Source organism: Anopheles bellator, chromosome 1 (genome assembly GCF_943735745.2).
Source record: "Anopheles bellator chromosome 1, idAnoBellAS_SP24_06.2, whole genome shotgun sequence".
In the NCBI taxonomy this organism is placed as follows: Eukaryota; Metazoa; Arthropoda; class Insecta; order Diptera; family Culicidae; genus Anopheles; species Anopheles bellator.
This window is the reverse complement of record NC_071285.1, coordinates 24473991-24495490: the sequence shown is the minus strand read 5'-3', so window position 1 is coordinate 24495490 and position 21500 is coordinate 24473991. Positions and strand designations below refer to the sequence as shown.

General features: G+C 43.3%; 1 protein-coding gene across 2 annotated transcripts; it reads left to right on the top strand.

Moving 5' to 3' along the window:
- Positions 1-580: 580 nt before the first annotated feature.
- On the top strand, positions 581-21461 carry LOC131206105 (uncharacterized). 2 transcript variants are annotated; one of them, XM_058198502.1, is made up of 9 exons: positions 581-704; positions 2784-3266; positions 8771-9105; positions 14607-14719; positions 15156-15291; positions 15915-16074; positions 16166-16310; positions 16389-16587; positions 16666-21461. In XM_058198502.1, the coding sequence occupies exons 3-9, from the start codon at positions 8785-8787 to the stop codon at positions 17686-17688; spliced, it is 2097 nt and encodes a 698-aa protein (XP_058054485.1). In that variant the 5' UTR covers positions 581-704; positions 2784-3266; positions 8771-8784; the 3' UTR covers positions 17689-21461. The 2 variants fall into 2 exon arrangements, with proteins under 2 accessions (XP_058054485.1, XP_058054484.1); XM_058198501.1 differs by having other exon boundaries at positions 8767-9105.
- Positions 21462-21500: the final 39 nt, after the last annotated feature.

Genomic DNA, 21500 nt, shown 5'->3' with positions numbered 1-21500 from the left:
CTAACGCTAACCAAAATTTGCGAACTATTTGTGCTTTACATCTGCAAAGCGTACAACATAACCGTTGTCTGTTTCGGTCTTAAAAGTTTAAATAGCGTTTGGGATGAAGGGTTATGGCTACAGCCCGGAAAAACAGCGCAGTAGTCCTCCATTGTTCGGTATGCCGCAACTCGACGTCTTCTCAAACGCGTTTCTGCCGCCGTCAGACGTTTGAAGCGAACGTGTTTGCGTTCTTGTGACAGCGCGCGCGAGACGTCAACGGTTTGTCGGTTTTGTGCGATGGGTTTTGTTTATTTTTCTACCAGTTTTTCCGTTCGACAGTTATCTCTTTCATACCACCGCCACACTAGTGCCAGCCCAAGAACTAGTTGTTCTACTCACGGGCGTTTGTTTTTGAATCGGGATCCGATCGTTGTTCATGTAAGTCGCACAATTGCAAGCACAATTAGTCGTTCGCGGTGAAAACGTCATAGCGCGCGCTCGGCACAGCACTGTTCTCTTTCGCGCGCGCCCTATCGCTGTCCCGGTCGCACTCGAGCGTCGCAGAGGGAGCCTTTGGCGAGCTGTCAAGGTGGTGTTCGCGTTGTTCATTTTCTTTCCTTGCGCGATCGAACACGGAGCGGAGCAGCGAATTGGAAATTCGGATTGTAATCAGTTTTCACGACCAGCAGCAGCAGCAGCGACTCAGCGTCGAAACGCGTCGTGTAAGTGATTCGTAAGTCTAGCCCTAGACCTCTTCAGGCAAACCGTGGCTTAGCCAAAGCGTGTCGCAAACTCGGGTGACCAATTGGACACGGCACACAACGACGAATCGTGTCTTGTTTCTCGTCAGTTTTTCCATCGCACGTTTGTGCCTTAGATACCGCGGCGATTGAGCTAGTTCCCCATTTTCATCCGATCGCCACCGGATCGTCCAATTAGCGTTCGCCCGTTTGGGTAAAATCGGAAGCGGAAGTGAAACAATGCGCAATCCGTTTCGTAAAGGTGTTATGATACGTCTTTTGATACGTGTTCCCCACTGCTTGCGTCCGGTCGATATCTCTCGCACAAGTTGGCTTTACAGTTCGATGAAGTGACCACACGTTTTCTACGTTTTAGATTGAAAACGGTTGCATCGAGCCATCGAAGAATCACCGCCCCATGGTTTGCGGGTCAGTGGAAGGGTTCCTTTTATCCGTTCCCATCCGTCTGAGGAAAGGATGCTACGCCGTGGTTCTCCATTGCTCGCGTTGTAGGCTGTGAGCTCTGATCATTGCAGTAATGAGGAGCGCACAGGAATTAATGAGCAGATCGCAAATTTAAAGCAATCGGCTACGCACCGACATGCCAAAGAGCCTATCGATTGTTTGCTAGTTTGATTGTTTGCCATAGTGTATAAGTATACATATACATGTATGGGTACATTCGTGTACTTGTGTTTGTGTGTCTATGATTCTTTTCCAGAGCTAACTGTAGTTGGTTGCGAGGGAGAGAAACACGCTCACGGGAGAAAGAGAGGGCGGCCACGGATGTTGGCAGAGCAGAGCATCGCCGAGTGGTTTTAACAGCGAACTAATCGGCTCGTCCTACGTTTGGCGGTGTATATGCCCTTCGGTTGTGTTTTGCCGATCCCCTGCTGCGAACTTCCTCCTGAAGCAATAGGCCTCCAAACGGCACGGCACGTTTCGACTGCGCCCTTAGTCACCGGAGGAGGTCCTTTGGAACCCTTGCTTGTGCAATGCAATACGCACAAACGCTGGCACTCTCTGTTGTGTGATATTCAAATGTCTCCCGAACGTAGGCCTAGCGAGGGCTGACGAAGCTCGCGAATTGACCATAGGTTGCCGGTAATGTGTGAGACAATTAAACATATCATCCCGTAGGGTCACCGTTCCACAGTTGGCATGGCAACATGGATCTCGATTATCCTATCTCTGTGTGCATGTGCTGCCTGCTGGGGGATTTGTGTGAGTTACAACTGCACCACTGTGTGGTACTAATGCTGCGAACAATAGCAGTTCGCAGAGCAGTTGGCAGCATCGCCAGACGAGAAGTAAAAGCATCTTAATCGGCCGTGCAATTGCCGTGTGTAAAACTTACAATGGGGGTAGAGAATTGTGTGTCCAAAATTGGGACTAAAGCACCCTGAAGCGGAGTGGAGTGTGCTTCAAACATACATAAAACATAACCATCGACCAGCACCTCTCGTCGATACGTACACCTTTACGACCACCATCATCAATCTTCCCTGGCCACACTGGGAACTAATCAACTGAGCAATAGCGAGCGATCGTCTGTTTGGCTCTTTGTTCAGTTCGTCGCTTTTTTTCCTCTTATTAATTTGCAGCCTCTTTGCCTTCACACATCTTTATCCCCCGGGGGAAGGGTGCAAATCTTGTGGAGGCTGTTGTTGCCTTTCGGAAAATGTGATGTAGTCATGTTGATGTTGCTAACGCAGCGAAGCTTGTGCTGAACGAAGCAGCAGAAGAAAACGAAGTAGGCCACTCGCTCTCGTTCTCTGTACTCATCCGCGTTTCTAAGCCGAGTGGCGGTGATAAGGATGGCAGACCGACCGAAGGAACACGGGAGCAGAAGAGAGTGGCAACAATAATGAATAGGCAGGATTTGGAGAAATGTTAAAGTAAATGTTGCCAAGCTTGAAGCAGTCGTTTTACCTGCAGGGGGTTGTATTCGAAAGCCGTGTTGTAAGGAACACCCCGCTTAGCAGCTTATCAACTGGTCACCTTCAAATTACGGTACTATTTACGATGGCAGCGAAATTCACCTTCACCTTCATTTTACAGCGTCCCGTAGCGTGTAGAGTCAGCTCCCGAAGCGTGTAACTCAACGTTACGAAGGCACCCAGACCCAAGACCGCAAGACGACATGCAAGTGAATATCGAGAAGTACTAAAGAACATTTACCATCCAGCAAACGTTGCTAGCACCATCGTAGCCGTCCGTGGAACGTGCAGTGAGGCAAAGTGGCATTACTGGCAGTGACTGGCTGAAAGGAGGAACCAATTCGGGTACAATCGCTAAAACGTGCGTGAGTGAGAAAATCGAAGTGTGAGACATTTTCGGGACCCTGTCCTATTGGAAGAGTGTGTTTCTGTGTTGTCGTCCTAACTCGGTTTGGAAAGAAGTATATCGTTTAGTTCAGTTGGCACTCTGTGAACTGTGATTTCTTCGGTGACTGATTTTGCAAAGACGCCTCGACAACAAACGACGGTAACAGTGTTGCCGGTCGAAGCCAATAAAATAGGACTCTCGAGAACCCGTTAAAAGGTGAGTTTCATCTAATTTTTGTAGTTGTTATCATTTGAGAGATATGTGCATGAAGCTACTTCCATCTAGGCTAAGATGCTTTGCTTCAAATTTCAATTTTTAATTTATTCCAATCCATTCCATTCCAATAGACAATGTATGCCCAAAAACCCGAAATGTTAACCACATTCGGTTACATCACCAAGCTTTCATTAGATTTATGGTCATGATTGAAACATGTTTGAACCTGAGCATTTGTTGAGAGCTGCTTGCAGGCCGTGATGCACCACACTTTCTGTGCGGTTTCCAGGCTCGGGGGCCACATCCGTTTGGTGCACGCGTTGCAAGATCCAGCGTTTGAGTCCCAGTATCCTTTTTCCAGTGCGTTAAATTCGCCATCGACAATTACCGAGTGGCTTTGGCCGTGTTTGTGCTGCATGTGGTAATTGACGCTTGTGAAGGTGAGCGATCAAACCCGTGGTGCTGGTCGCGGCTGCCTGTCTTCATCGTCGTCGTAGCCTGCTTCTCGTTTCGGTGTGGCATAAGGTGGGAAATAATAAGCAAAAGAAACAGAGCCGTTTCCCTGCGCCCGAATCCTGGATTGCTGTGACCGCGCGGTGGATTCCTTTGGCCTGATTTCCATATGCATGTGTAGCAACTGTTTTAAACCCATTCGTTCTTCGTCGGCAGGCAGCAGCATACTCTGGCTCTGGAGGCACCCGATCCAATGTTGCCTATGGCCTCGGGGAACCCAAAATCGAAAAGCCTCGACAATCTCTCGTCGAATCTGCTGTAATTATAAAAGCAATCGATCGATCGAGTAAGGACTCTTTAAAATGTTAAATACAAAAGCAAGAACAGGTTTAAACACGATCCTGATTATCTTACCTTTTTTTATACATAATCTCTAACGTTGGGCGGAATTAAAAGCAAAAATACTATGTTTAATCAAGATCTTTACCTAAAAGGCAGAAGAAAGGCTTCAGGAGCACGAGCATGAGTATATTGGCCCCATAAACAATGAAAATTTCGTGTGTGCCTTATATTGATGGCAGAAATCACTCACCTTATCATAGATAAGGACTTAAAATTAATTGCGAAACTGGTGATCCGATCCGAGTAGCACCGATTTTTCAATAAAAAGGTGTTGGTTGCTCTTTCTACGTCGCTTTCTTTATCCAAAACAACGGCTCAGTGTTATGTTTAGTAACCACCAAAGTTAATTCTTGTAAAGTATAATCCATTATGGCTCATGACAAAGGACCATCCTTGTTTCTATTGCATATTACAAAAATAACTGCAAAGTCGATGCGTGTGATCTGGCATTGTCCTGAACTCTATTTTCCTCCTGCCTATCGTACCAAGCGCACACATACAAAATCTTTGCGTTTGTCTCTGCAATTTACTAGCGGTCAATGTTGTGCTGAATGTTGTCTTGAATGGCCCGCCGTCTATAAGTTACTATATTCTTTACAAGTTATCTTATTCGATCGTTATGGTTCGGTTGTGGGGCACCTCAATGCAATGCTGCTTCAAAGTGACCAATTTTAGCGCAATTATATTGATCGGGTGTTTTCGATCGCTTTTAACCGAACCCTTCTATCGGAGGTAGGTCTGCCCGGTACTTTGCTTACCGACGGCGGCAGCAGCTGTTGGTGTGCTAATAAATTTGTAACGATTTGCAGTGCTGAGGGTTTCGCAGCCGTGTCAAAGGTTGGGATGCAGCGTTTTACATATTTTTCCAGCCAAACACTTAACGGCCTGGGGAGGCCCGTGAGTAAACACGAAAATGGTTCCGTTTTCCTGCGCTCCTCACGTGTCGCGTGCGGGGAATGCCGTTTGCGTATTGTACTGCCTGCCACGGGGGGGCGTTACAGTTTGCGCTGCACAAATTGATTGCAATATGCAACTCGCGATGTGCATCACTGCATATCCATCAGCTCGGCGCACATACGCACACACATCTGCATTGCTGCAATTGCAAGTTACAATGGTTGTTGTAACTATGTTGTGATTTAACCGCCCGCGAGTTGTTGACCAGCCACCAGTGCTTGGTGTGGACGCTCTAGTTGTGTTGTTAATTCCCAGGATTGTTTCTGTGAGACACACGGGACACAGTAGTGTGCAGAGCAGGTCGATTGTTTGGGCCAACAGCAAGAGCAGCGCGCGGACACTGGAAGTAAAATCAATAGTTTGGCACTTTTCGGCCCCTTCGCGTTTTAGTGACCTTTTTTTTTATTTGTACCGGCACCCTGGAGGAAGTGGAACCGATGTTTAAATTTTTACCAGCAACAGCACCACACTGCTCCATCCAACAAACCGGTTCAGGCTGGTGTGGTGCCCGCCGGAACCGCCGTTGAACCCGGCGTCCTACCGTGCGCGGGAGGAACCGTTGGACCGTGTCCGGAAATAAACGCTTGAATCGACATCCTTCATTAAATTTTATCAATACGATGGGCCCGGCCCGACAACTTCTCATTGTACCGCGGGTATCAACTGACAGCAGCCTCGGTAAGGCAAGGTGCATTTTATGTAACAAACTGCCGCCCCCCTGTCAGTGTGTTTCGGAAAAAGCACAAACACCGATCAAACACAAGCAAAACGAGCACGAAAAGGGACCTCTACTACTTGCGCTCTTCTTTGTGGTAAATTGGCTACGCTCGTGAAGAAGAATTTGATCCAGGGTGATATTTTCCCGGCGACTCGGTGCTCTGTCGACGAACGAAAGCTCTTTCAATTTGAATATTTTACATGACACAATAGAAGGTATGCGAAAGCCGCTGATCGGATGGTGAACTTTTCAATCAGTAAACTGTCCCAGTTTTCCAGCGCTCTTCGAGTTATCATGAAACCGGAATCAAACTTTCAATGAACGGAAATTGATGTCTACAGTATCTTTTTACATAGGAATTGACGTTTTAAAAAACGCCTGGAGGAGAACCGGATTCTGTTTAACCGACTAGAAAGATTTTTTCTTTGCGTGAACTGAATAAGGGTTCCGTCTGGTTGTTTAACTGTCAAGCTAAGGCACAACACTTTGGAGGAAAATTCTCTTTTTCATGGATGGCATATGCTTTAGCAAAACGGTGAAACAAAAACCAATGTTCTGAACAGACACAAGATGACGATTAAAGCTGGTAATCGACCACTGGAGGGTACCAATTCTTTGAACGCGAATTGAGTAAATTACAACTAAAACTAATGCCGTTTAAAATGGAACTCAAACTTTTGGGGCAAATCTTAATAAATAGTTATCTTCGAACCGCATACTTTATGCACGATTTTGTGCCTCGAAAGAGGTTGAATAGAAGTAGGGTTTGAGTAGAAGTTGCAGAGTAGGATTGTTCACAACCATTTTAGGTTTGGAACAAGGACTCGAAAATGCAGTTCTATGGAAGTAGCAGAAACCAGACACCCTGGAAAGACGGAAACGTGACGGTCGCGACGACCGTTCATGCTGTTTGCTTCATTAAATGCACATTCGCCCGGCCGCAACCGTTTCTCCAACAGGTGTGACGACACCGAAGAGAGGTACACGTGGATGCGCGAAGCGTACCCTGAGGCCCCCGCATTTGGGAAAGAATTGAGAAGTACAGTGACAGCATTTAAGGACACAGTCGGCTGGCGCGAAAACCAATTATTCTCTCTATCGTTTGCGGTGTGGTTTGAAAGTTGTTTTACTGTGAACAGACGCAAGAAGCGGATCTACCGTAAGGATTACTGAAAAGAGGCATTCTTGAAGCACTCAAATTAGAATATATTCTAACCCATTCTCCGCGACGTATGTTTTGTAGGCATATTATGTTTGCGGTGTTTGACCAGAGTTGGACTGCGGAGGAGCTAAGACAGAGAGGGAGAGCCGCCTGTCCAGTCGCTAATGTGATTTTATGATGTGCTTAAAGGCAGTAGCAGCACCAACAGCACCGCCGTGATGAGCTGTCGATGTTTGGCGCGTCACATTCTCGCGTCTCTGGTCTTATTAGAGTGTGTTTGGCGTGAGAGAGGAGAAGAGTTATGCGACGAACGCCCAGAGGAAAGGCGTGTGCCGGTTCCTAATGTAACGACGATTTCAATTATTCCGCTTCCTTTTCGCGGTAATGATAATTCCCGCCCGGAAATGAGTGCGCTGATCAACGGGCTTTGCGTGACAAAGATGTAAAGGCCCGTTGCTCGTCGTCATTCCGCCTGTGCTCCTGTCTTGTCCCGCACCATCGGCGATTATGATGAATGCATTTAACAAGAAAACGCTGCTTTTTGCTGCCTGTCTATTGCAACAGCAGTTTGCAATCGAATTCGCGGTAATAGGTCTCCGTTCTTTGAAGCGCAATGCAATGCTGCAGATTGTACGAATTCACGGAAGGTTTTCCCGCAGTTGTGGGGATCACGGGATTGGTGCGGCGATTTGATAAAAATGCGCAGCAAGAAATGTGCGTCGTTGTTTCGTATACAACATCGATATTTGTTGAACCGTTTGATGTTATGTTTTTATTTGAAAATGTTAAACTTTGGATGCTGCGGTTGAAATGGTTCAATAGTTCAGTCTCTTGCCGTTAAACGTTAAATGCATCCTTTGGCAGTGGCAGCAATTGTAGTAATAGAGGGGAGACATTCTCTCCATTCCGACATTTGCGGAACGGCGAAGGACTATAATCTTTGCGAATACTTTACGATCGTTGTTGCGCTGGCGAGGCGACCAAACGAATAGCGATATAAAACGGTAGATACAGATGGCCGCCGAAGAGAAAACAATATCAATCCGGCACTGGTGTTGCTGTGTGCCTTTTCACTGTGCTGGGAATGGTATGGCATGGGCATTATCGTCAATTCTCTCGTCGAGAAGGCCTCGTGGTTGCATTTACGCTTTGATTATGTTCGCCGTCATTCCGTTAGCCTTTCGGTTAGGGACTTGTCACGATGATGAAGGGTGTTCCGTTCCCTTCTCGGTTCGCTCCCGGTTGCGTCGAGTTCCGATGCCGGTGAATGTTCTTTCCGTTTGCGAATGAGAACCACGGACGAACCACTAGAACATTCTGGACGAAGCAGACAAACGAGCGTGTGGAGCCGAACGTACTTGGGGGAGAGCTAACGGAAAGGGCAACAGTTGCGCTAATCTTAGATTGAATTTTATGCTTCTGGGTTTATTTATTTGATTTTCGGGCTCGCTCAAGAGGACTGTGCTGTGCCGTGATCCTGCGGTGTCGCCCATCTGTGTCGCTCCTGAGAGGACTCTAAAGACGTGTAGGGCGGCGCATGTTCTGGAAATGTGCTGCGGTGTGATATCTCCTTTATGTGGCGGTTTGCGAACCACGAAAAATTCTTTCAGAACGCAATTCCAAAGGTAATGCATCCAAAGAGGCTTTTAATTGAAAGTTGGCAGATATTTAATTTGGTCTCATTTGCTTTGGATTGTGGTACAACGTCGGTGTCTTTCTATTTAGTCTGGAATTCATTTATAAATTACACTAAACCACATCACCCAAGTGCGCTCAATGTTGGTATTCTCCTTTTTTTCTACCTCTAGACAGATACATCCATCACAATGGTGTCCACACGACAAATGACTGGTGCAACATCGGAAGAGTCGTGTCTTCATTTATTCCGCACCACCGGACCATCTGCATCGTCGTCTTCCTCAGCCAATATTGGGGCGGCATCATCAACCACCAGCAGCTCCAGCAGCAAGGGAGCCACGGCACCAGGCGGTGGTGCGCTACAGAACAGCAGCAGCAATCACCCGTTGCCAAATCAGCCATCCGCTGGGACCGAGTTAAGACAGCTAAACCTGATGGACCTGCCCACGGAGCTGCTGGATCATATATTATCCTATGTGGGCTACAAACAGATTGGCCATATGCGAGGGGTAAGTACTGCATGGCATTTGTGGTAGTTCACTGCACTGATTAGTTTATCTTTTGAGGTTTGTTTTTAAATTTTACCTAGTTGTCGCTTACAATCGGTCACAACATGATTGCGCATCCGCTCGGAAGATAGTGTATTCACAAGAGATCACAACGTTAAACGATATCCGCCGGTCCCACTTCCTCAAGCTATCCGTAGCTGACGCACTCTCGAAAGGATAAAATATCGAATACATGGCCCTTTCTGTGCGGGAAGTAAGGAAGCGACCGAGGCGACGTTGTCGTAGTTGTGCCAGACAAAGTGCGGTTCATGGGTTCAGGTTCGTCCTGTGTGCTTTGGTGAAAGCAAAACGCGCCCGCCTGTCTGACCACCTATCTTTCTAGCGAGAAAAGCGCATAAAGTTTCAAACGGAGTAAATTGCCTGACTAAACGTTTAGCCTTTCGTTTAGTCTGAAATAATCTCATTTGAATTGGGAATTGTGCTGGAATTCTAAATTCTATTCTACTTTTAAAAGCTTTTTATGGTTGTATGAAAAATTTATTTAATTTGCATAATTTTCGCAATTCACAATAATACATAGAGTATATTTTTTGTACTTTAATCGCAGCCTTAACATTCAATGATTGTACACCATTAATTGCATGAGGTTTATCATCAAACTATTCCAATCCTAATCCTGTGTAAATGCCACTAAGCGGAGCACTAAAGCTTTGTATGCGTTATTATACTCTATTCGAAGGTTCGCATACACTTCCAATTCGATTCCCAAGAAATTGTGAAACAAAAGTCAATTTCCTGAACCCAGTAGTGATGTGTTCGCAATGATTCTGTTTAGCTCACTGTCACATCTACATCTCACCCTTGGCTATCTCCTGACATTTTGTCAGTGATCCCATAATGTTATCTATTACTTACGATCGCCCTTCGAGTAGGAAATGTTCAATTTCAAACAATCAATGTGATCACAATATTTAACCTGTGCATTCGATGTTTGTTTCGCTTCTTGTTTTTTTCTTTGGGCGTGTGAGCATTCATTGAGTAATACCGCCATGTGTGAAATCATCTCCTCCTTTAGTTATGTCACAACAATCTCTAAAGCCGCTAAATCGTTTCAGAGGCATCGAACGTTTGGAACCGTTTGGACGGTTTGGAATCATCTAAACAGGGCAGCGTTTTAAAAAATGCACGACTTTCGGCTGCAACATGATCTGATGCAAATAAATCGGTTGTTAACTAAGGGAATATACAAAGCAAGTGATCATGGTGCAGAAAACGTTTTAAGACCCGGGATAATATTGGCATTTGATGGTATTTGCAAGGAGTTGTCAATCGAGAACTGTCAATCGAATTGCAAAAAACGGACGAAACGTGGAGTTTGCTCCTCTATTGAGTACGATTGAAATCGATTTTCAATAAAAATATTTTTGTTCAAACAATATTTTTACAAGACCCATTATGTAAGAACCAAAATAGTGTTGCAAACATGAGGTTGAGAAGTTCAATTTATCTACTGTCCTTGACGATTGATGTTGGTTTCGATAAAGCAAATGGCCCCCTGGCGCATCGATATTTGATTGTGCATCCGACCGTTACTACAATTACAAATGGTTCGGCTTATAATATTCTCGGTAGAGATCTAAAAAGGCCATAGATGGAGGATAAATATTTAGTCATTATTATAGCTTCCTCCATCTTCTAGCATGATATTGAGAAAAATTACATTACATTACATCGAAAAATATTCAGACATATTTGTTTTAAACCCAAATGAAAAAGTGCACGCGTTTTTGACCACCCTGTACTAACGACGAGTATGGGACGCACGGTGGCTTATACACTTTCTTGTACATAATCGTTAATCGTTTAACCGATTAATTGAATAAAAACGGTTAATCATGTTTTTAGCAAATAAGCGTTCCGTGCAACAATAGATTATGCAAGTAAACCTTTTTGGTAACGATCATTTCTACATGACCACAACGATCCGGTTTTTTGCGAATATATTCAACATGAAGAATTGCATGTACCTTTGTACCATATTAACGGATGCAATTAACCCACAGCAAGGGCACGCTCGAGATAAAAATCAATAAATGAGTCTCCCCGCTATGATATCTGATACTTGAGGGTTGCCCGTATTCCTCTGCCAGCCAATTCCGCAGGAAAATTGTTCCTTCACAAATTTACTGCCTAGGGAATCGCATAGCACATGCAGCAGTGGCAGCTCGCACAATTTTTTGACACACGTGTGTCGTTCATGACTTTATGGTTTCAGGCCAAATGCAGCACACCTCGTATAGAGTTGCATAGCACCATCGTATAGGAGGTTATCAAAACGCGTTGCGGGAAAGGCCAAGAAAGGCTGTTTCATGTATCCCTAATGTATGAAGAAGTCCATAAATATGAAACACATTGTAAGCTCGCTTTGCCATTACAGCAATGTCAGTCGCATCGGTTGTTGATGAGTAGTCTGATGGTTAGTTCGGTGTTCTTGTTCCGTCCCAATGTTCAAGGCGAGTAATTTTGAGCAACATTTCTGGTTCACTTGCCCTATTGCTTAAACCCAAAACTGTTATATATGTGTGTGAGCTGCATACAATGTCATCCAGTGTGCCCCTGTGCCTGCAACATGAGCACCGCTGACTTATGCAGTGCATAATGACTGCATACACTGGTTGCCTGCATTTGGTTAGGATTCGTTCTGCTTTTGAATTCGGAAGGAAGGTGTGTTCACCGGAACGCGGGCTCCACAGAAGGGGCTTGTAGTAGTCATTCATTCAGTACTGTTGTGTGCTGAAGGCGAAAGCGTCTTTTTGAAGTGTTAGACGAATGTGTATTAAGAAGACAAAAAAAAACAATATTCTGCTGACGACGAAGTTCGTAAGCATGAACATGTAGGACACGGTGGTGCCGGGAAGTATTTTTGCGAGTGGCTACGATGCACATGCTGCTACTTTATAGACTGGCAGGTTCAGTTAAAAAAAAACGGAAGCGCACTACAAAGTCACTTGTAAAGTTGTTTGAACGAATTTTCGTGTGGACAAGCCGAGCGTCCGCCTCGGTGTAACGAACCTGCGCTCCGTTTCGGTCTAGATGCACTTCTCTGTCCATTGTGCATTGTGTTATATTCACCTGCAGTTTTCGGAGCCACTCACCGCACTCTGGTGCTTTTGTTCCCGGCAGAACCACTCTCCGCAGCAACATTATTCGCACCTGTTCGACAACAGCGAGAGACAGGGTGCATATATGCATTATTCTTTAGTATACTATCATACTTGATGCCCGACTTAAACTAAGGGCAATCCTCGGAACAATTGTTTTCAGGACGACCTAATGGACGTTCGAAAGGATGTCGGAAAGGATTGAAGCTTTAAATAACTAGGCTCAACTTGATATAAATGGTTGTATGTATACTCTTGGGAATCAGGTGCAAATTTTCCACTCTGCTTGGTGCGCTTCAATAAGTTAATGTTACTTACTTCTTTCGTACAGTTTTTAGTAACCGGCATATTCTTCGGCCCACGTATTGCTGCCATTGGTATCATTTGCAACATAAAATAATTTTTCCATTAACGAATGATGAAAGTTCCTAAGTATGAGTAAAGTATGAGAGCCTAATTAAATTTATTGAACCAATTACTGTAGAATGGCATTTCCTGAATCATGTTGGTCATTACATTTTTCTACAAATGCAACTTATCATGCTTGTTGCTACTGCCAAGTGCACCTGCCAACAGAAGCTTTCTTACTCAGCTTAGCTACGGTTAAAGATTACATTATACATGCTAAAATACGGTGTTTACGGCATTGCGTCATTGACATGTTTGTTGGGCAAATTGTGGAAAGGATTACGTCGACCGAGTGGGAGCCTGTCCGACATCATCATGCCGACGGTAGAGAGGCACACGGCGAAGGTAAACCCTGTCGTCGGTTGTCCTAGTAATAATCCGGACTAGCTGGTTCAGTGCAATTGGAAGCGACTGAAGTAGCTTTCATCATAAATTAAACTGAGTTATGTCTCGGATGCGATTGTACCGCACCGGAGATAGAGAATGGATGGATTACTTCCTCTGGTCATAACTTTGCTCTCCCAATAATGTCAAGCAGGACTTCGCGCAGTATCGATGGGGGCGACAGATAGGCACATCATGCTCTGTTGCTGCATGCTGCACCTATAATTATGCGAGTAAATGAGTTATGGTTTCACTTTGCTTCGCTAACACAGTGGAAACCAATCACTACGGGGGTGGAGACAAGCGAAGAGCTCAATGAAGAAGTTGATGATCCGGTACTTCGTCTGCGTAAATTGTGGAGATAATCAGTGCCCTACAAACGGGAGGTAAAGGTAGTTTGGGATGTATTTTGCGATCTAAAACTGCTTGCATCCCCATGGGAAGCCGTGTTGATCCTCGTGGAATTTCATTTACACTTTTCACTTGAAACTGTAGGTACGATTCACAATAAAACAACCACCTATACATAATCATACCTAGAACGATTTCAAGCTCAATTAATGGGTTCATTCATTCATAATTAAATTTTTTTCCGATTCCAATTTCCATAGTTTGGAAGAGAACGGAGTGAAAGAAGGGAACAGACACGTAAATTGCCATTTTAATGAATGAAATAGCTAGCACAATAATTCTTTGTATAAATAATTTTATCAAAGGTTTAACAACTTTTATTCGATCGTCACTATCGTTTTATATGGTTTACATACGGCATTAACATCAACCTCTATTGTAATACACACACACTGCACACTAAACATAAAACATCTCCCAATTGTCCGCCGCCTCCAGGAGCGATGGGCAATCAAAAAAACCCTCAGCGCAAAGTTTCGATTTTAAATACCGTCGTGCAACGAACAAACTTCCATCGTACATTACGAATGTGGTAAAGAGTGATGAGGGTGGTTTGAGAAGTGATATTATTTATGTAGCGTGCTGTACAGTTTCAGAAAAGAAACGAGAAGATAGCTGCTCGTCAAATTACACTCTGGACTGTATGAATAGCGACCGCAACAACATTGTTTGTAAAATTAGCGTTCAATTTTTAATGAAGTCTGGTTAGACTTGAAAGGTTTGTTGTGGATGTTTTATCCTGCTCACGGCACGCGTCGCACTTGTGTTTATAAGGAATCGGTTGCAACGGCAGGGAAATTGGTTTGAATCAGTTTCGATTATCTTCTATTGAATACTTTCCCGTGTGTTAACTATTGAACGCTACGTTTAAATATTTTTACAGCGCACTTTGTGACAGGATTATGTTTGTATGATGATGATATGGATGAGCAAACCTTGAATAGGAAAATACGTATTTATTATGTTGTATTTCAAATAGTTATATTGCAATTCAAATGATATATAAATGAACAACAAATCTACACATCTAACCAGTGTATTATTAATGTGTAAGATTTCTATGATAGAAACCTATGATTCCTTATTATCCACAGTTTGCTTTAGCCACTTATGTTGTTTTGAATTATTCTTTCGCAGATATCACATCAGATGAACCAGGTGTGCAGTTCGAAATTAAACTCCACTTTTCAAAAGCTGCAAAATCAAATGCAAACACGCTTTCACACCGTCAAAGCAAAGATGCCCCGAAGGTAAGACTACTCATGATTGTATATGTTCAAAACATGCCACAATCTTGTTGCTAATAAACGACCCAGAAATAGTTCACAACAATAATACACCACAATACCCAGGCTAGCCTAGACAAAACAACATGTAAGCATTGGTTACTCTTAAAGTAGCCATGAAGTCCCCACGCAATTGAATAAACTTGGGTCAAATAATCAAAACAAGCTGGTTCTCCACATCTGCGGACTGTAGAACGGACTGCATGACAGGAGAAATAAAATTTTGTTTTGTGTCATTTTTGGAATTTGAGATGTTCTAAACATGTATGGCTAACATTTTTCATGTGTATCAAAAACATTTAGTTTCTGCAGTTTACTACAAATAACTTTAACACACTTTCATTACAAATAACTTTGTTTTAATATATCCAATATGTTCATGTGTCCCTTGTCTTTGCAGAGAATCGGCGCGACGGAACCATCCACTGGCATACGAATGCGATATCCTGGAGACGTGTTACATGCGCCTCTCGTTACTGCAAATGACGTTTGGTAAACATATCGAAAGGAAGCACTGTTGTTTTTTCCCCGGCGCGGTAAGTACAGTTTCCTCGAAGATATTTACTCCACTCTACATCCTTCGCCGACTGGCATGTGGAGTGTGCACAGCAGTGGCACCATTGGCATTTTGATGCATTATTTAACTGCAGCATGCATTTGTTTGTTCATCGTATGTGTTAACAACACTTGTGAAAATTGGTTGTTTTTTACCATCTATGTGATTGAGCGATAGCTGTGCATATTGCAATATTATTCGTCGCTGTGAGCCTCTTTCACAGCAGTACCCGACGGGGAGACTTTCAACTTTTACGTAGTTTGTGCCTACGAAGAACCCATTCCCACAAAATGTAGCAGGAGAAAGATTACACAACAGATTGAAATTAACATTTCCCCTTTTTATGAAGATACGCGTAAAGAATATGGAGTTTCATTTACGACCATAACGTTGAATAAAAGTAAAAGTTTTTTTTTCTTGAATGGTTAACGTAGAACATAAAATCTTCTGCTAATTACAATTACATTTCGACATGGCACTTTAAGTATATCAACGGGAAAATATGATCTCTATTGGTACCGTTACCTTAAATAACCATTTGTTTACTTCGGTTAATTGTTTTCGGTTAATCTTTTATGAAAAACATCTTCACCATGATTACAGATTCTGGACGAGGTATATTCCGTAATAAGTTACATTCGCACAACACCGGCACTAGATCGTCCGTTCAAGGTAACCGACGAGCTATTCGATCTCTCTACTATGGCTATGGAGTACTTCAAGGAGCACATAGAACCAAATTTACCTGATATTGCTTATTTCAGTAAGTGGCTGACGTTCTTTTTCGCTTTTTATTCAAAATTATCTTTTCTCGCGCCATGTTGATTGATTGATCATCACACTCTTTTCCACAGCCAAGAGTACAAAGTCTTTTGCGGCCCTGGAGACCTCGTCTTCGCTACTGTCTCGCGATACATCACACTCGAGCTCATCCTCCCCACCGCGGAGCAATATGGTACTCCGGAAGGGTATCCGAAAGATAAAGCAGGGCATGAAGCGGTAATTATGTCGATTATTCGGTAACTGCATTCGAACAGCCTCCACCTTACTGTGTGGCTTGCTCTTGCCCCGTTACAGGTATAATGATCAACTGTCCGTGTTACGAGGTGAGGTGCGCACGTTTAAACGTAAGTCTACCGAACAGGCCAAAACAATTACCGAACAGCAGAAGCTGCTGACGGAGCAGCAAAAACAAACGTTGGAGTTTGCGAATCGGCTCGATGAAACGGACAAAAAAAATGAGGAATTATCACGAAAGTTTTCGACGGTTCTGCAGGTTACTAAATCATTGATAATGCAGTGTACAACCGAAGTAGACATTTTCTAAAATATGTCGTCCTTTTTGGTACCACAGGAATTAAACAAATGCAAGACCGAGTTGCAATACTGGCGTTCGAATAGTCCCGCTGTGACGAGCTGCAATCCATATGGTGCGGCTACGGAGTCGGAGGAGCTAAATGAGCTGGTCAGCGACCAAAACGAGACACCAAACGACGAAGTTGCGCTGCTTGCGATGGGTATGAACGAAGGCGACACCAGCTTAGACTCCGCCACAGGCGATAATCGGGAAAAGGGGGTATCACATCTTGGAGACAATCATCCCTCAACAACGACGACGGTAGCAGCAACAGCAGCAGCACTGCTCGTCCCTATCGAGACACACCAACCTTCTTCTCCCAAGTTGGGGCAAAAGCGAAAATACGAATGTCTCGTGGCGGATGATGAGCTGGGCGCGAAAGATTCGGCATGCGTGAATCCACCGTTTGCGTCGGCTCCATTAGCTTCCTTGGTTGCTTCGTATTCGTCGTCGGCAACAAACGGTAACGCCTTGGTTGCACCTGTAGCTTCGACATCATCCACGGGAACGGTCGTACTGTCAAAAACATCCGCGGCCGAACTCACGGAATGTGGGCAGAAGTCAAGCGATCAATCGTCGTTAGACACCGGGTTGCCAACTGTTGTTACTTCGAATGCCGGTCACTCGATCAACGATGGAATATCTGCAGTAACCTTACCATCGTCTGGAACGGTTGGTACGGTTGCAACAGTAACTTTATCATCTCCCGTATCATTATTGGCTACGGAAGCAACAAACACTCACACGGCATCACCTCCTCCGGCTGCTCACCCAGCACAACATACCAATCATTTTCTCACTTTGGCCGCTGGTGGTAATGGCAACAATAGTAGTGTTAGCAATAGTGTTAGTAGCAAGCATAGTAGCGCTAGTAATGAGAACACTAATCATAACAAAAAACTACGGAGAGTACAAAACAAAGCTAGATCACAAAGTAATAATCATATTAATCTTAATGCTATGAGTTCGGCAACGAACGTTAATACAAAAACAACTAGAAGTAAACAATCAGAAAAGTAATAGGAATGGGTTTGCAGTATACATACATTTATATATACACAGTATATATCTGGTTGTTTGATTGGCGGCTTTTAAAAAGTATCTGCTGCAGAAACCGAATGGTCAGAAAAGCAAGACGAAAACAACAGTCATTGATCTACTCATTGAGGAATTTGCCAGCAAAAAAAGTAGTAGTCGTCCTAGTTAATATGGAGATTGTAGAACGTTCAATCTATTTCACAAACCTGAAGCAAGCAGTTGCTGGCAGCGCAGGTACGGCCATTGGCACTTCAATCGAATCTGTCTGCAGGAAAACAAAGACATTTTTTTCGTTCTTTGCCATAATTGTGCGCAAAGTTAGTGGAGACAATAGGACCCGTTTTTTTATTATTGGGAACCGTTAACAACATCAGTCCTATACCAGATTGTATGGTAATTGGCCAGTTAACATCTTTCGAATTGTTGCTAAGAGCGTCATTGTTGCCAGTCTTTGGTCCTATCCTTAATATACGGCGAAACCCGAAATGAACGTTGGAATGAATTTAAGCTGCTACATAAATAAAACGGTAATGTTGTCAAGTTCATTCAACTGTCTGCAATTTTGCAATTTTTCAAATCTGCATATATTTTTTTGGCCATTGGTTCTACTAGAAACAAGTTGTCAGTTTTAGACGGCCGATATCAAGTTCGTTCGCAGCGCGCTAGAAGTTGTGATTGTGGTAGCTATTCGCACTTTTCGATTTCAAGCATTTGATTTGATTAAAATGTTTCTTCTCTGAGCGAGCTGCGCGAACTTTACGTGTACGAACAAAATCGTCGAAGCAGAACACTCTGGGAGAGACAGTAAAACGCACCTATTTTTTATTCGAAACACTTTATGTACTAATGTTATGATTACGCATGTCACCTAGTTTTCTAGCGCCCCTCATAATAAATAGTTAGTGCGATATGAGTTTTCATTGTTATTGAGCGTAAGAAGTTTTCGATTTTAACTTTGCCCATTGACCCACCGAGTAAACAACTTGTATCATTTCGTTCTTACTCATCTGCTTTTCGATCATCTTCAACTGGTGCTAGGGTACGTCAACTTCAGCCATTTGTACGAGTACATAGTGACGCCTTTTACCTACATGCTTAAAGGATTCCGGAACAGGTCAGGTCAATTTGGCACAAGCTGCCACCGTACTAAATTTAATGAAAGTTGATAAACAACAATGCCTTGCAAGCTACTACAAATCGTTTCCACTGGAACTTAAATTGACCGTGTCGGTGTCGTTGATTAATCATACAAGCTGCAGGGCCATCCAATTGCCGAACACGATTTCGTTCTACAGAGGTGTTTCGTTTGGAATTCTCACTTGAAATTGCTTTCAATGGAGTTCGCCGGGTAATAAAATTAGCGCAGCACCAATGGCAAGGGAAACAGTTTCATAACAACAAATAACACGATGAATGGTTGCAACAAAGCAGAGCTGAATTTATACTTTCTTAAATATAACATACCAAAACACAAAACACACACACACACCCACACCCTTATCTACAAATACCATCAACACTCAACTAGACACAACATTCACACACGAGTATAAAGAACTATTCACAAGTGCAAATATACACCCACTCATCCGTGCGAAAGATGCAATTGTCTAATTATTATTTTTGTAGTAGATGCTAGTTTTGTAAGCAAAAATAAAACAAAAAACTAAACAAATTGAATATATCCCTTTAAAACAGTAGTAGAGTCGAGTAGGATACCCTCTTTAAAGTAAAATGAGCTGGTGATAATCGACATGCATGTGTGTGTGTATGTAATCGAAAACATAAATGTTATACTAAAAGTGACGAGCCAGCAGTACATGCGGAACGAGTTTCGATTTCTGCTGAGAGAGAGAGAGAGAGAGAGAGGTGTAAAACAAACACATGAAATGCCTAACAAAAAATTAACAAACAACAATACCGATCAAAGGATGATCCTGTTTTCCAAAACGCTCTTTACCCTCACACTTTACATTCGCTGCGCAAACGACGGCCACAGACTTGAGGTAGGCAGGAAGCGAAAAATCAAAATTTTTACATTTTAGTATTCGGAAAGTAATCGAACAAAACTCTACAGAAAGCGAAAAAGAGAAATCGAATGGGGTGATACTGTTCTCTGATAAGATGGTCTCTTCTCACGAAAATACAAGGCTCCTCGTTGCATTATATCAAATTATAGGATGGAGCGATAACGGAAACACCACACAAAACCGGAAACAAATTAAAACGCTAAGAATGCAACTCTTTTAAACCATAGCCCACATTTTTACTGCGAATGGAACCGAGTGTGATCAATTCACAACACAAACCTATCCAAGCACGAGAGGAAAGGCAAGAAGCTGTAGTTCGACATATTTTGTAACATAAACGTGTTAAAGAGCGGTTCCCTTATCGAACCCGCGCCTTGCCGCGGGTTCCGGTTCCGGTTCCGTGCATCATAAGTAGTGTTTCTCTTTGTCCGGCATAGCAAAACAGCAGTAGAACAACCAACCAACCAATTGTACAGTGTGGCAAGGTAGCGTATATTAGACGTGTGTAGTGAAAAACGTAACTATTAAAGAAAGCATGAACATTGCAACACTGGAACCTGTATAAACCCTCCATTAAAACGCGATAAACACATAAACTAAAAATCAGAACGCTAAAACCTATGACATTAGCGTGCGCATTTCAATAGCGTCGTGATTTCTTTCCGTTCCAGTGTTACGATCGCTATTTTATATCATTGTATTCCCAGTTCGTAACTCTTGTTCTACGTTCAATCTTTTTGAAACGTACCAGTTAACGCCGGTTGCGCAATACGCAGACTACCATATCCTATACGCGTTGCGCAACTGCGGATCGTTGCGAGCTGAACTGCACACTCCTATCGACCAACTTCAGTAGAATCGAGCGTCGTTATGTCGTTATTTTAATTGCCCCGAAACGAAGGTTAGAGGAATGCATAGCCAAGGGAACCATTTTTTCTAGCAAATGTTTCACACCCGTTGAAAGTCATGCTTTAATGCACCGTGTAAGCGGCAACCAACCCAATCCTGGCAAAAAGAAATCAAAAAGGATTCAAGGCAAAATGAGCCATCGACACGACGCGTACGTAATATTACGGGTGTCAACTTCAGGCATTTTCGATATGATTGATAACTTCTAAGGAAATTTTACGATGGCGCATGAAAACAGAATAATAGCACGCGATTAAATAAACATTTCCTAGCTTCTTTAGTAGTTCATATAAGAAAAAAAACAGGTCAATAATGTTTATGATGTACAAAATGAGAGCAAACAAACAGCAGCCAATCTCCGTCTCTTCAAGCTACGCAATGCAAATGGTAGTGAGTGATCCAACATGCTTTATGTTTCCTGCGCGTTACGAAATGCTTTCAAATTGTCTCATTTTTCCATCACCAGCAATAGTTTATTCAGTGCGAACATTTGCTCGTCGCTGGTTGGTTTTGGACGAAGGAGAACGTTCGTGAACAGTGAATTTTAATCCTTTAATCTGTTACGAAATTAGTAGAACATATTTTTAAAATATTGCAAGCTTAGACCAAAACCGAGCAAAAAAAAAACACAAAGCAAAACCAACATTCTGTATGTTTCTCGTTGCACAACGCGTACTGGATCACAGCGGATTAGAGCGGGATGAGCGATATACAATATAACGGGATGAGCGGGAAACAATATAACAACAAAAGGAAAGCGAGCGAGAGAGAGAGAGAGGAAGTAAGAGAGAAAGAAAACGAAGGCGAAAGAGTGATATCTGAATAAAACTAAGCAAAACAAACCGTGTACTTGTT

What these genes read in the sequence shown, in the direction of transcription:
- LOC131206105 (XM_058198502.1), top strand. Translation starts at nt 8,785, where the DNA reads ATGGTGTCCACACGACAAATGACTGGTGCAACATCGGAAGAGTCGTGT. An exon ending in AGATTGGCCATATGCGAGGG is followed by an intron (nt 9,106 to 14,606) that starts GTAAGTACTGCA and finishes ATTCTTTCGCAG; the next exon opens with ATATCACATCAGATGAACCA. An exon ending in ATAAAGCAGGGCATGAAGCG is followed by an intron (nt 16,311 to 16,388) that starts GTAATTATGTCG and finishes GCCCCGTTACAG; the next exon opens with GTATAATGATCAACTGTCCG.